A 13,598-nucleotide genomic window follows, 5' to 3' on the forward strand; every position below is an offset into this window, starting at 1 on the left:
TACTGTACTTTTGCGAGTATAGTGGAAAACAAACTGGAGTCTTTGTCTATTAAGAAGAATGTCATCATGATTCAAAACGGTTTTGGTCAAACTGACCTAAGTTGCCCAAATACACGTTTTTATGTTGATGTGAAACTCTTGCTTTTTTTACATTACAAAAATCATACCAAAAAGTTTTGGTCTGGCTTTCTAGTGCAAATATCTTGAATACAATTGAAATAATGATGAAACTAACTTGCATGTAACTTTTTAGTACAATATGGGAGCGTGTTTTAAGTCAATAATTCCTAATAGTAATGGAAAAGTACTAGCTATTAGTGAAACAATTCACTTTTTTTTATCAGTGTTTCTTGTGATTTAGTTCTGTTTTATTCCAAGCGTATCCAAGATATTTTTTGCAGTGTGTGTGTGCTTTATTCAGCTCTGAAACCTGAATGAAAATCTTAAAAACTTCCAAATGTTTTACTGTGCTCACAATAATCAGACAAATCAAACAAAGGATTCGGTTTTAATTTGATCAAATTTGCATCCACATTGAGATAGAATGAAGAGCGTAGCAATTAATATACAGCAATAATAAAAAAAAAAACAACAACAAAAAAACATGTAAATAGAAGACATCTGCGCATGTAACAGGAAGAATAGGCGTAGATCCGAAAATTCATGACGGACTAAGAGAAGTCAAATCTGCCTTTTAGAGATTAAACCTTAGTAAAATTCCTCTTGTCTCTTTCTTTTAGTTCTGCTTAGTGTGTCCATAGACGTTCCATTGGAAAACAATTGTAATGCCTGGGAGGATTTCTGCTGAACTGAAGCTTGGCTTGCAGAGAGGCAGTTCTTTGTGATTTCTAAAAGCAAAGGAGGTAGTTCATGCACGTCTCGGCTGAGAGTTCAATTTGGAGAGGCTCGGCGGGTCGCTCTAAGCGTTCTGAAAGAAGTCGCCGCAGTCGATTTTCACTGCGTCCAAGGTCAGCTTCCCTCCAAACCCCACAGGTTCCATGAGGATGCTGAGGCTGGGGAAAAACTGCATCCCTGGAAACTCCTCCTCGTCCTCCTGGTCGTAGTTGTCCAGATTGTCCTGCCCGTGGGACAAGATGTAGTCGACGGTCGTGTTCGTGTCCTGGGAGGTCTGCGTGTGGCCGGAGCTGTCCGAGTCGTGCGAGAGGCTTTTGATGTAGGTGGTCAGAGGAGGATAGAGCAGGGCCGACAACTCGGTCTCTTGGCCCTCGCCGTTCTCGGGAGGGAACGCCGAGCGGTCGCTCCTGGGTGAGGAGGAGTCCCCCATCCGCCTGCACAGCTCCTCCACATCCACCAGGATGGTCTCTTCTTCTGCATCAGTGAAACTGGAGTTGTGAGACGGGAGATGCAGGTTCATCTTGCCCTGAACGGAGAGGAGGAGGACGAAGAGGGTCAAATCGGAACAGTGGCGGGTTCGACCAGCGGTTGATCCGTTAAAGTTTTGCTACATTTTTACCTTCTCTTTGGTACACTCTTTTGCCCACTTGCTGTTTGCAGGGTCTGGCACAACATCAGGCATCAGACACTGGAAAATCTCTTTGAACCTGAGATATGGAAAACTGTTAACCAGCAGTTAATCATTCCCCCCAATTTAGATTTAAAGTATCCTTTACATCCGGCTAATTGGCTAATTTTAAGGTTTTGGAGAGACCTTTCCAGAGTCCTGACTGGAGTTTCACTGAAAGTCTTTGGATAAACATAGAGCTGACAACATGGCTGAAAAACATATCACACACATACCTGTGCTTTACTGCTGAGCTCTTCCACAGAAACAGAGTAAACAGCACCATCACGGTAACGAACACACACATCAGCACAGTGGAGAGATGGTCGTCTTCTGCAACAGCAGCAGGATGACATGTTAACACCACGGGCCAATGAAATCAGCAAGAAGAGCCAAAGCTGTCAGCACAGCCAGTTTAACGATCAGACGATGCAAATGGCAGATACGAAGATGCTCAAACTTTTCAGTGCAAGACTATGTTAATGGAATAAAAGCTGAATTTATCGTAATGTGTCGCACGTCTTCACAAGGTGCCCGTAAATGTGAAAATCTGCTTACCCTCGATGTAGAACTTGATCTTCTGACCGGCAGGACCTTCTCCTTTCGAAGTGGAAGCGCTCATCCACAAGCTGTAGGAATCAGGAGGAAGACCTTCGATGGGATACGACGCCCGCGATGCTTCCGCTGAGTCTGGTCAGGACAAAAGGAGACATTCACCGTGAAACTATTCATGCGTCCGTCAGCCAAGAACCAACATTTTGTTTTAGTTTTTCTGCAGCTGAATGCTCAAATCTCATTTTAGTAACATTTCCCTGCCTGATGGACTTAAAAAAAAAGTTAAAATGACTCAAGATTCTAATAATCATGAATAGGAAGCGGTTATTAAATTAACACGGCTGGCAGCAGCGTTCTGACGAGCTTTGGCACCGCAGTGTTTTTAATCCCAACCACATCCTCTTCACATGGCAAAACAAGACGCAAGTGTTTATTGGATAGCTGCGTCTGCTTTCGTCGTGAGCATTAAAGTGAAGCAAAACGATTAAAGTGGCACAACGCAGCACGACTGCTTTAGTGACACTTTACAATTAAATTGTTCTTACAACGCGTCTGGACTCCTTGGCTGTTCTCCAGGTAGATGGTGAACTTTGTGATGCATCCCCTGCGCTGCGCCCTGCGAAGCTGCATCCAAGACACCGTCACCTTGTTTCTCTCCACCTTTTCTTGGGCCGACGGACCAATTTCTGGAGCTGCAAGCGACACAGCAGAGCCGCGCAGCGACGTCGATTAGGTCAAAATTACACGACACGAAATATGTCTGACCATTTCGATTAAGATCATAAACTTAGTCGAAGTTACACTGTTGAGCCCTACCTGCTTCCAACGTGGCGATCCCTTTAAAGCTGGTCCTGCTGACCGAGCTCTGGTTGTAGAAAACATACACCGCTCCTTCATAGCACTCCCATGGATTAATATCTGCAAATGTAAAAAAAAAAAAAAAAAATATATATATATATATATATATATATATATATATATATATATATACTTATTAACAAGGAAAAACATATGAATATGAAGCTCAACATGGAGTGAAAAGGCTGCAGAGTAAGAGCAATCTGGCTAACGTGACAAGAAATTGCTGGTTGAGTCAAGCTGAGACTTTCAAACCTGAGAAAATGTCAAGAATGGCGGTTGTAGCATCATTCTGAGGGTTTGTTTTGGTGCCAGCAGCACTGCTGTGTTGCACAGAGAGAATGAAATATTGAAGAAAAAAAAGGACTGCCTTCAACATTTCACGTTTGCTTTAAAGCAGGGGTGTCCAAAGTGAGGCCCGGGGGCCGTCTGTGGCCTTTTGAATGACTCTGTGCACCATTTGACTGCAATGTTGAAAGAAAATGTATAATTTAATCAATTAACCAGGCTTCAGCAATCATCTTAATCTTGAAAGAAACAGCCTACGACCAACCTCTCAAAATTAGGAAACAGCATGCCTTTCTTTTAACAGCAACACTCTTTGTATGTTTTGGATGTGCAATGATTTCCTTCTTGTGCAAAAGTCTCTTTTGTTTGTTTCATTAAATTATTACACATTTAGTTCACTATCGAGCAGATACGATAAAATAAAAAATCATTTTCAAGCTCAAAAGAAGACACCACTGATTTAAATCAACAGGTGAAAACATCAGCTGGGTGTGCCAACGGGACATTTACTCCAGACACACATCAGAACTGGTTTGGAAAGGAGAAGGCAGGCTAACATTAATATTTTGGACCCGAAGTTCATTGAAAAGTTTGTGGATTACATCAAGCATTTCAACTATTCTGGAAACATCCAGCCTGAACCTAACCGATAGGTTGTTGTTGTTTTTTTTATGCAACTTGGCTCTAACTTCTCACCCGTGAGGGTGACGACGTTTTCATTCCCGTCCAGTCTGGCCCATCTGAGCTCGTCCAACATGTGACCCTGCGGGTACCACTCCACCACGTAGTGGGCGGGTGCAGTTTCAGCTTTTCTCCAGGAGATGGCGACAGTGTGGTTCTCCGCTGTTACTTGAACGTCAAGAATCGGTTTGGCTAAAACACACACACACACACACGTATGGAAGTGATAAAAGTGAAGCTCCAGTTTCAGAACCACCAGATGAAGATCAGACAAGGTGTTCAGGGTTTTACCTGTTGTGTGACGCGTTGTCATGGTTGCAGGAGGCGACGAGCCTTTAGAGTTCACTGCCTGCACTGTCACTTCGCAGTCGGAGCAGAACCGGACAGAGCTGTTCTTCACGCCTGCGCTGACGTTCGTGACGACCGTCAGGTTGTTGCTGTTCACTCTGACGGTGTACTGAACGATGCTCCCTCTGCAGACGGACATGCTGGACTCCTGAAACGTTTGGAAAACATTAACTTTAGCTCTGCAGGTGAATGTGTTCTTTGCCTCGGTGAGTGATTACTGTCGCCAAGGATTTACAGCCAAACCGCAAGATGAGTGTGTAAGACACATCATTTCTGTTCAGCTCCTCTTTTTCTTGTAAACTGAAACTGCGGTGCGTCTACTGTCAGGTTTCACTTACCCCTGAGTGTGTGTGTGACATTAAAACACTCTAGGTGTGTGTTTTTTTAAGTCTGTATTTGGCGAAAGAACGTTCATCTCTCTCTCTCTCTGTGCGTGTGCGTGTGTGTGTGTGTGTGTGTGTGTGTGTGTGTGTGTGTGTGTGTGTGTGTGTGTGTGTGTGTAGGTGTGTGTGTGTGTGTTTGAGTGTGAGGATGTCACAAGATGTGGTCAAGGTTTGACCTTTAGTCTGTGCAGAACAAAGCAGGGAAGCAGAAAGAAAATGTTACTATGGTTACAACACCGTGATCATGCAGCAGTGTGAGAACAATGGAGATGTGAGAGCCCTCACATCTCCATTGTGAGGGAGACTTTCTCATGATACTCATGAGAAAGTGTATGAATCTCTTAAGATTGGTGGCAATTTTTAAGGTTAAATTCCAGTGTTTTCAGTGGCCTTCAATATATTTTTCGGTATCTGGAAGCAATTTGTGTCCATATCCTACATGGAGGTTTACCATTATTAGAAAAATGCTGGAATATTACCATTGCTCTTCACTGATCCAATTAGTAAATGCCACCTAATAAAGTCAAGGTTCTCCAATCAATGAATGTCCACATAAGCCGAAATGCACAGATGTGTATCCACGTTTTGAGGTGGTTCTAAAATTATTCACTCGGAGAGCGATAAATACATGTATTTATATTTATCTTATAAATACAAAATAGTTATAAAATAACTATTTTATATTTATTTATTTATAGAAAACAGTGCCGTGCTTCCTGGTGTTGGCTTACTTCTCTCTGTTCATCTCAATAATCAGCATTAAAGTTGGTTGTTGTGACATAAAAAAAAAAAGCAAAAACGTTTCAGAAGATATGGGAGTTTTTTAAAGACTTTGCAGTGAAAAACATCAAAGAGCAATTTTATGTATGTGTGTGTGTTTTGCTGCCTAAAACAAATTGTTGTCCTTGAAAAACGTGTCAAACCTACAACTGGGTCAACCAAACTTCCTTTCTGAGGCTGAGATTTTTAGTTTTTCCTGTTGAGCTGCAATCGTCCAGTGATCAGTTCAAACTTACATTCGCTCTTTTGGTTATATCTGTGCAAACTATACTTTTTAACGAGTTCAATAACTTATGTACACCATTTAAAAATACTACTACTAATAATAATCAAAAAAACATATATAGAAAAAAGTAGTTTTCAACACTTACGTTCCAGTAGACTCTCATGAATGTGAAGTCGGGGGCAGCAGCGAGCCACACATCCAGATGTTGGGCAGGAGCTTTGAAACCAAACATTAAAAAGTTACTTTTTTAGGTCTTTGTTTTTTATAGATACTGAATAAATGTTTTTCTTTAAACTTATGAACCTACAAGATGTTCTTTTGTCAGACATTCCTCGATAAGTTTCACTAGTTGGTGACAAAAAAATTCAGAAGTCTTTTGAATTAAACTGAAAAACCTTCAATCTGATGCTTTCAAAATGTGCAGCTTATGACAATAAAACATGGATTGTACATCTGCTCTTGAGTCTGGTAAATTATTATGAATTATAATTTTTACCAGGTGTTTATGACTGTGCAGCAAAAACAGGAAGGGATATTTTTGCACAGACAACAGTTGGCAGCTGTGTTTGACGCCCCTCCACCCTGCGTTATGTTCAGCTGCGCTGTCTGCGTTCACATAGAAAAGACAGATTGTAAATGAGGAGGCCTTCCGACCTCAAAGCTCATCACAAAGAGTGAACGGTCAAAGACACCAACGAAGACGTGCATGATTGCTGTAACAGCGAATAAAAGGAATAAGCAATTTTGAATACAGACTATAGATAAAATTAGAAAAAATTTTTTTGACAACAGCGCCTTTTGTACTTTCAGCGATGTTTTGGGAGAGCTTTGTCTTGTTTCCAACCTTAAGACAATAGTTTAGTTGGTGAAAATAACTGTATGTAAATCTCCTTGGGGGTATGAATAATTTTGGCCTTAGCAGTGAAGAATCAAGGGGGGGAAAAAAACGAAAAACAATGGAGAACAAAATGAACTCAGCCCCAGGGGAAGGTCATTTTTATTGATGATCTTCCCCTCATCAATACAAAAAGGAAGGCAGCACAAACCGATGCAGCTGATGTTTTTGATAACATCGTTAGCGCTTTCCCTAAGTGGAAACTGATGACATGTCACTCCTGCATATTCGTAGCTCATGCATTTTAATAGAGAGATCTCCATATCTTCACACCATCAGAACTACAAAATACACTGCTGCATTTCCTGTAAAGCGTAGCTTTCCTCTTCACTGGCTTCCTTCACTCTCTACTGATGCAGGAGCGAGTGAAAACCAAATTCGCCCAAATCGACTCAATAAAAATCTCAGCAGGGACATGGCGCGCTGGTCGCGTTATCTGCACAGGCGGTTTTGTTCTCGAGATAAAACGCAAAAAGGTTTCTTTTTTGGTCGTCGTCGTCTTCATGGCATCCTTCAGATAGTCGGTGAGTGGTGATCTGATAGCTACCTCACAAACCCAGACTTTAGGAAGCACTGCTGCACTGTCTGATGGCCTATATTGATAAAGTCCCTGAGAGGTTAGCCTGCAGACAGAACGAGCAGAGCTTTAAGTCAATATTGGCCTCAGACTCACCCTCTTCTTCAGTCGCGCTGGAGACGGCTGCGCTCCACGAGCTCCACAGGCCGGTGCTGAATCTGGACCGCGCTCTGAAACTGTACACACTGCACGGCTCCAAGGAGGAGACGTGCTTGGCCTCGAATGAAGTCGTCAGTCCAGCCTGCAGGTGATCAATGCACACAAGGCATCTGATCAGCTGTTTGAGTTCAGATGCAAGTCATTTCAACATTTTTCTTTTTTCGAGGAAGGAAGTTCAGGAGATCCTTAAAGCGGGGTTAGATTGTAAAACAACATCCTGTGATTTTTCTTTTGGAGCACCTTGAAACCCATTCCACAAAAAATACCTATACCCTGAAAATGCACACTGAATCATGGCAGTGGCAGCATCATGCTTGGTACAGCTGGTCAGGGCTGATGTTCACGGCAATCTTGGAGAAAATAAAATCCTGCTGGAGGGTGGAAAATACTTGAGGCTGAGGTGAAGGTTCATCTTCCAGGAATTCAATAACTCCAGAGATACAGCCAGAGCCGCAATGCAATTGGTTATGTGGAAGTACATTTATGTTTTAGAATGGCCTAGTCAAAGTCAAATAGACAATCTGTGGCCAAGCTGGTTTCATTCCAGTTTAACTGACCTTGAGCTGACAGCAACATACCACCAAAGACTCGCAGCTTTAGCTGTTGTGAAAAAAATACAAATGAACAAATTTTGAGTGTAAAAAAAAAAAGTCCTCCCACTGAATAATTATGCACCACTTTGTGGTGATTTATCACTGTCACATCTTTTTATCCCTTAATTTTTTTGTTTTTTTACTTGATGCAAAAAACAAAACAAAACCAGAAAAACCCCTGAAATGGCTTGAATGTGCTTTGGATGGGCTTGTGTTGATGAACAAAAACGCACGAAGGAGCCTGAAAGGTCAAAATTTCAGCTTATTCCTGAGACAGGTGAGTCATCTCGAATTCACTTCTTCACACGTCGACCGAGAGACTCATATCTGCCTCCAACTCTGAATCAGCAGAAGCTCAGAGCAAGATGATCATTCAGCAGCCAACCATATTCAAAGACCTTAAATTGCCTTTTGCAATTTCTGCGCCTCACTCAAAGCCCCCCGAAGGCTTTTCAGAGAGACGAGGGTTAGGGGGTGGGGGGGAGTTAAAACTTCTTACAGAGTCTGGATAAGTTGTCCAGTCCCACTGCCGCTCGTCCCGGTACTGGATCTGCAGTTGTGGAGTCCTCGCAGGCTGTTCCACTTTGATGGTGCAGTTCCTGGAAGAGCACTCGACTTGATCAACAACGGGCGTCGATGGCATCACTGCTCGGATCAGAACAAAGTAATGGGACGTGTTACGATCAAAAAGTAATAGCAAGATTTACATGATTGCGGTGCAAATGGGTTTGAGGAATGAGTGATTGGAAACGATTGCTGGTGACCAGCTGCAAAAAGTCAACGACTTCTGGAAATAAAATGACTTTGAATGTCTACGCGCCACGATTCACCTGCACGGAGCCGAACCTTAACAACAAGCGTTCAAAGTCTTACCGATGTCACTGAGGTTGTAGCTGACGATGGAGGAATTTTCAGAACCCAGGGAGTTGTGGGCTTCAATCTGCACCGACATGAGCTGGACAGATCTGGGCAAAGTGAAATTGGCAGAAGTGCCGGACACGTTCCACACCAGTCCTGTTTGGTTTCCACTCGCAGTTCCAACCCTGCAGCCCACACAGCAAAGTTTCAGTTCAAAAGCATCTGCACGGCTCTAACTTTTACAAGCAGAATAACGTGGGAAGAGAGCGCATGCTCACCGCACCACGAAGCGGTTGTTAAGGTAGGTGTCCCTTCCTCTGTCCCAGGAGCAATTCACTCTCCTGGTGTCATTTTTGAGGATCCTGTAGATGCATGAGATGTCTTTGGGCTTATCTGGTGGGTCTGGACAGGAAAGGAGACAAAACATTGCTTGTGAATGTGCATCCTTACAGAACCGGATGCAGTCTTTAAAAAAAAGAAACACACAAATTTCTGACTAATAGAATCATTTTTCTCTGTTTCAATGTTCCGTTGATCAAACCGTCTGGTTGCATGTGTGAAAACAAACAGCCACCCTACTGAACTGCGTGTCACCAAGCAACAAAGGGAAAGCAGAACAAGCTTTTTTTTCCCTTTCTTTTTTTACAGGTTACTAAAGTTAACCCCGGTTTAGGTCAGGAAAGCTTTATGTGACCGTGTTCTGCGGTTCTTCCCAAGAAGATTCAGTATAAACAGGAAACAAACTCAGTTGTGTCATCTGCAGTAAAGCTGCTTCCTAAGGAAACTCATCTCAGCCAAATAAAACGTCCCACCACATACATCCAGCCGTGATGTCCAGTCCACAGTCGTCCAGCGGCGGGTTGCACTCAGACGTGCAGCTGTATGTCCTCTTCTCCGTAATGTTCTCCACCCTCAGGGATATGGTTGTGTCGTTGAGCCGTTCGTATGCGGGTTTAACGCGCCCGTCGATGTACATGGTCCGGTCGGTCGTACATCTGGGGAAGAAGGTGCAGTACACCACGAAGCTGGAGCCTCGCTGCACCACGGCTCCGGCGCTGGACCACAGCACGCAGGACGGCTTCTCACCTGGAAGCAGGAAAGCTCGTTATTTCCCCGAGGACGCCGGAGGATGGACACACGTCTACGTTTTGGACACGTCAGGAAAACCCTGGCGACATATTCACCTTCTACTGCACAGGCGCATCTCAAGAAATTAAAATGTCAACAGAAAGAGATTGATATTAATAACGATTTGATTTGGAAAAGTGGCTTTGATTCCATTTTTGATTGACTGTGCTCGGGGTTTCTTTTGCATGAATTACTGCATTAATGCGGAGTGGCCTGTGGCTCTGCTCAGGAAGCCCAAACTGCTTTGATGGCAGCCTTCAGCTCGTCTGCGCTGCTGGTTCACGTCTTTCCTCTTGACTCTAGTGGCAGGTGGGTTTTTGGTCTACGTTGCGCAGTGATACCAGGCTGTTCGAAAGCAGGTATTTGTACTTTTGTCAGTGCTGGAAAGTGTCACCTCCAGTTGGGAAATAAAAGCAGCATCTCCATAAAACTCGTCAGAAGAGGAAAGGGATCAACATTTTCCCAATAGACAGCGCTAATTCTGGACTTGATAAAAAAAAAAGATTAAAAAGAAAAAAAAAAAGAACAAAAACTGAAGTTGGTAACTTCTTTCTCTCCGCGCTCTCGCGCCACACGTTGGGGTTCTTGATTTTTAAATGAAATGCTAAATTTACTTTCATTAGAAAAGAAAAATCCACTTAGCCCTTGCAACAATATTTCACATCTTGTTCTGGAGTGACCTAATGTAAGAAGTGTGAGTTTCCGCCCATGTCATCGATACGTCTGTGTTTAGGTGGTGTTAGTAGAGCAGTTGTCTTGAAATTGGAAAGTCTGTCTTCCTTCAGTCACATATTGATGTACCCCTGTGCAAGGCACCGTCCCAGGGTGTTTGTGTTTGTGAAATGTGCCTAAACTCTGACCCCAAACTAGAGTAGCCTACTTCTCAAACTAAATGGGTTTGATGCAATGTCCGTTCACGGTGATTTTCCCTGTTATTTCTGTACCATTTTTTCTTCTTCCACTAAACTTTCCATCTATAGGCTAGGATACAACACTCTGTGAACAGACATCTTTCATTCACAATGACCTTTTGTGGCCTGGCCTCCTTGTGGAAGTGTCAATAGCTGTCCAAAAGCTAACTCCGCAATCTTCCCCAATGACTGAGGAGGCCATCATCTTTCTGCATTAAAACTCAAATTACAAATGTAAAAGTTTGAACCATAACTTTAAGAGAACGCTTTAGATAAGTGTCATATTTTTTTATTTATTTATTGAGCTGAGACGCCCCAGACAGTTATGTTATGTTAACCATGAGTATATGGGGTTTACCTGCGCACTGCTGCACGACCAGCAAGGCAACCGCGACGACCGTAACAGACCATGAGAGGAACATCGTCGACGTCAGTCACCAGAAACGGCATATATGAGTCTCACATCGCCGCCAATCCTGTTAGTTCCTCTTAAAAACACATAGCAGAAAAGTGAACAATATTTTTTTATTTTTTTTAAAACGGCGCACAAGCCCAAAGACGCTTATGGCACGAATGATTCTAAACATGCGAGGGAAATGAAAGTTATGGAAATGACTTAGATTTGAAAGGATTACATTCTAATTGTGTACTTTTTTATATATATGTTTATTGTAAACATCTAAAAGTTGAATCATAAATACAGCGACAGTGTTATGTTAAAAGAAAGGTGCGATAAACGGAGTGGTGGGATCCGTCCCTAAAACTCACCAGCGACTCGCATCCCAGCGTCCCGTCCACGTTCAGCGCCTCTCTGAGCGGGTTGAGGTTTTATCCGTGATCGCTTCTGTTTTCTTCTTCACTCAGAGCGGCACGACTTCACCGCGGGGAGACTGAGCGCTGCCTCTACTGAAGTGACGAACTTCAGCCAAATGCAGTGTGTGTGTGTGTGTGTGTGTGTGTGTGTGTGTAGGTGTGTGTGTGTGTGTGTGTGTGTGTGTCACAGTTCATCAGTGACGACACACTCTGAGCACACCCAGCCTGAACATCAGCAACACTTCATAAAACTATTTCGCAAATAGGAATGGGCTGGTATTCCTCCACAGTTAAGTAGATATTTAGAGGTTTAGAGACATTTTTTTTTCTTCACATAGTTTAACTTTCAACTTTTAATAAGTTGAATAGTCATTTGAAAACTCCAGTTTTTGCTTCTACTCTATCGTTTTATTCACGTTTTTATAGTATTTACTAAAATAATTATTACTATATTGTAAAAAAAAAAATGTTTTATGATCTGATACACTGCGTGTATTTCTGCTTAAACGCAAGTTATTCAGGCAACTAAAGTGGTTCACATTCTTCCTTAGCATTTCTATTTACTTAACATTTTTTCAGTGTATCAGACCTGCGTTCTCACATTTTCCACCCAGCCCATGTCTGTGGCTTTCACAAACACATGCCCATGTGGTGCAGTCTGGGACTTTCCCTCAAAATCTGCACCTCAGCTACACAGCCGTACTTCAGAACCTGAGGTCAATTGAAAAGCAAGATCAGGGATCAAACTTCCACATGGAGCAAAGTGTGCAGACTCCATTTGTCGGTTACCCTGGTGAAAATGTGAGGAGGAACTGAGACGACTCTCAGGAAGAGATAAAAACTTGTACAGTGCTGCAGGTGGTGCTTGTTTGAGTAGGACTGGAGGTTCAGGGACCTGTCACCGTATTAACCACGAACCACAGGGGGGAAGTCTCAACTGACTTCTGCCTGAGAGTGTTTTGGAATAATTTCCCTCTCTGTGCCACTTCATTGATCACTAAACACAGGGGCTACCAGGGGACACACACGTGCGCACACACACAGAGGTCACACCCCAGTGTTAAAGTGACAGTGAAACAGTGGCTGCTGTCTGTCCAAATACTAACGTAGAGCAACGTGTGACACGTAGTTCAAAATATCAAACTGTTATGGTTGCTGCAGGATGCAGATCACTTTTTATGGTGCTAAATTAATAATGTTGATGTTATTAGCTAACGCTAGAAGACAACACAAAGTGAAGTTAATGTCATGCATGTTTTTCACATGCAGCTTAATAGGATATCAACATCAAATACATTGAAATGTTAGCGAAAGACAAATAAACACAAAATGTAGTTTTTAAATGAAGATGCTCATTATTATGGGTGAAAAAAAAATCCAAACCTACATAGCACTGTGTGAAAACGTTACTTTCTGCACTGTTACTTAGCTGTGGTTTATCACCCCTGAGTTCACTGTCTCTATAGTCAAACGTGGACCTATTGCTGCCACACCAGTTCTCAATCAACACCTCAGTTGAATATGACCTGCCTGGCAATGTGAGGGACGCCAAAAGATCCTGCAAAAACTAGACATCATGCTGAGATCCAGAGAAATCAATTGAGATTTACCAGTTTGGAAAAGTTACAAAGTTGTTCCTAAAGTTTTGGGATTCCAAAGCTTTGGTTCTCCAGCAAACAACAGTGAGAACCGTTAGCCAGAAATGGTAAAAAAAAAAAAATGCAACATTGGTAAACCTTCCTAGGAGTCTCTGGCCGAACAAAATTACCCCAAGAGCACATCAATGACTCATCCAAAAGGTCACAAAAGACCCCACAAAATCCAAAGAACTGCAGGCCTCACTTGCTTTAGTCAAAGGTCATGCCTTCACCATAAGAGATTATCTTGGTAGAGTTCCAAGACTAAAACCACTGCTTGCAAGGCTCATCTTAGTTTTTTCCTGAACACATCTTCATGATTTCTAAGACTTCTGGGAAAACATTCTGTGGACCGACAAGACAAAAGTTGAACTCTTTGCAAGTTG

The 13,598-nt window shown here is 42.7% G+C and overlaps 1 protein-coding gene across 1 annotated transcript; it reads right to left on the minus strand.

Moving 5' to 3' along the window:
- Positions 1 to 492: 492 nt before the first annotated feature.
- Positions 493 to 11,961, minus strand: il12rb2 (interleukin 12 receptor, beta 2a). The gene is made up of 16 exons (XM_008407291.3): positions 11,531 to 11,961; positions 11,121 to 11,250; positions 9,543 to 9,809; positions 9,002 to 9,125; positions 8,739 to 8,908; positions 8,365 to 8,510; positions 7,210 to 7,354; positions 5,787 to 5,857; positions 4,196 to 4,400; positions 3,920 to 4,096; positions 2,894 to 2,995; positions 2,623 to 2,769; positions 2,081 to 2,212; positions 1,759 to 1,855; positions 1,475 to 1,562; positions 493 to 1,381 (listed from the first exon to the last, which is right to left on the minus strand). The coding sequence occupies exons 2-16, from the start codon at positions 11,182 to 11,184 to the stop codon at positions 920 to 922; spliced, it is 2,397 nt and encodes a 798-aa protein (XP_008405513.1). The 5' UTR covers positions 11,185 to 11,250; positions 11,531 to 11,961; the 3' UTR covers positions 493 to 919.
- Positions 11,962 to 13,598: the final 1,637 nt, after the last annotated feature.

Source organism: Poecilia reticulata, chromosome 4 (genome assembly GCF_904066995.2).
Source record: "Poecilia reticulata chromosome 4, P_reticulata-male-v2, whole genome shotgun sequence".
Classification (NCBI taxonomy): Eukaryota; Metazoa; Chordata; class Actinopteri; order Cyprinodontiformes; family Poeciliidae; genus Poecilia; species Poecilia reticulata.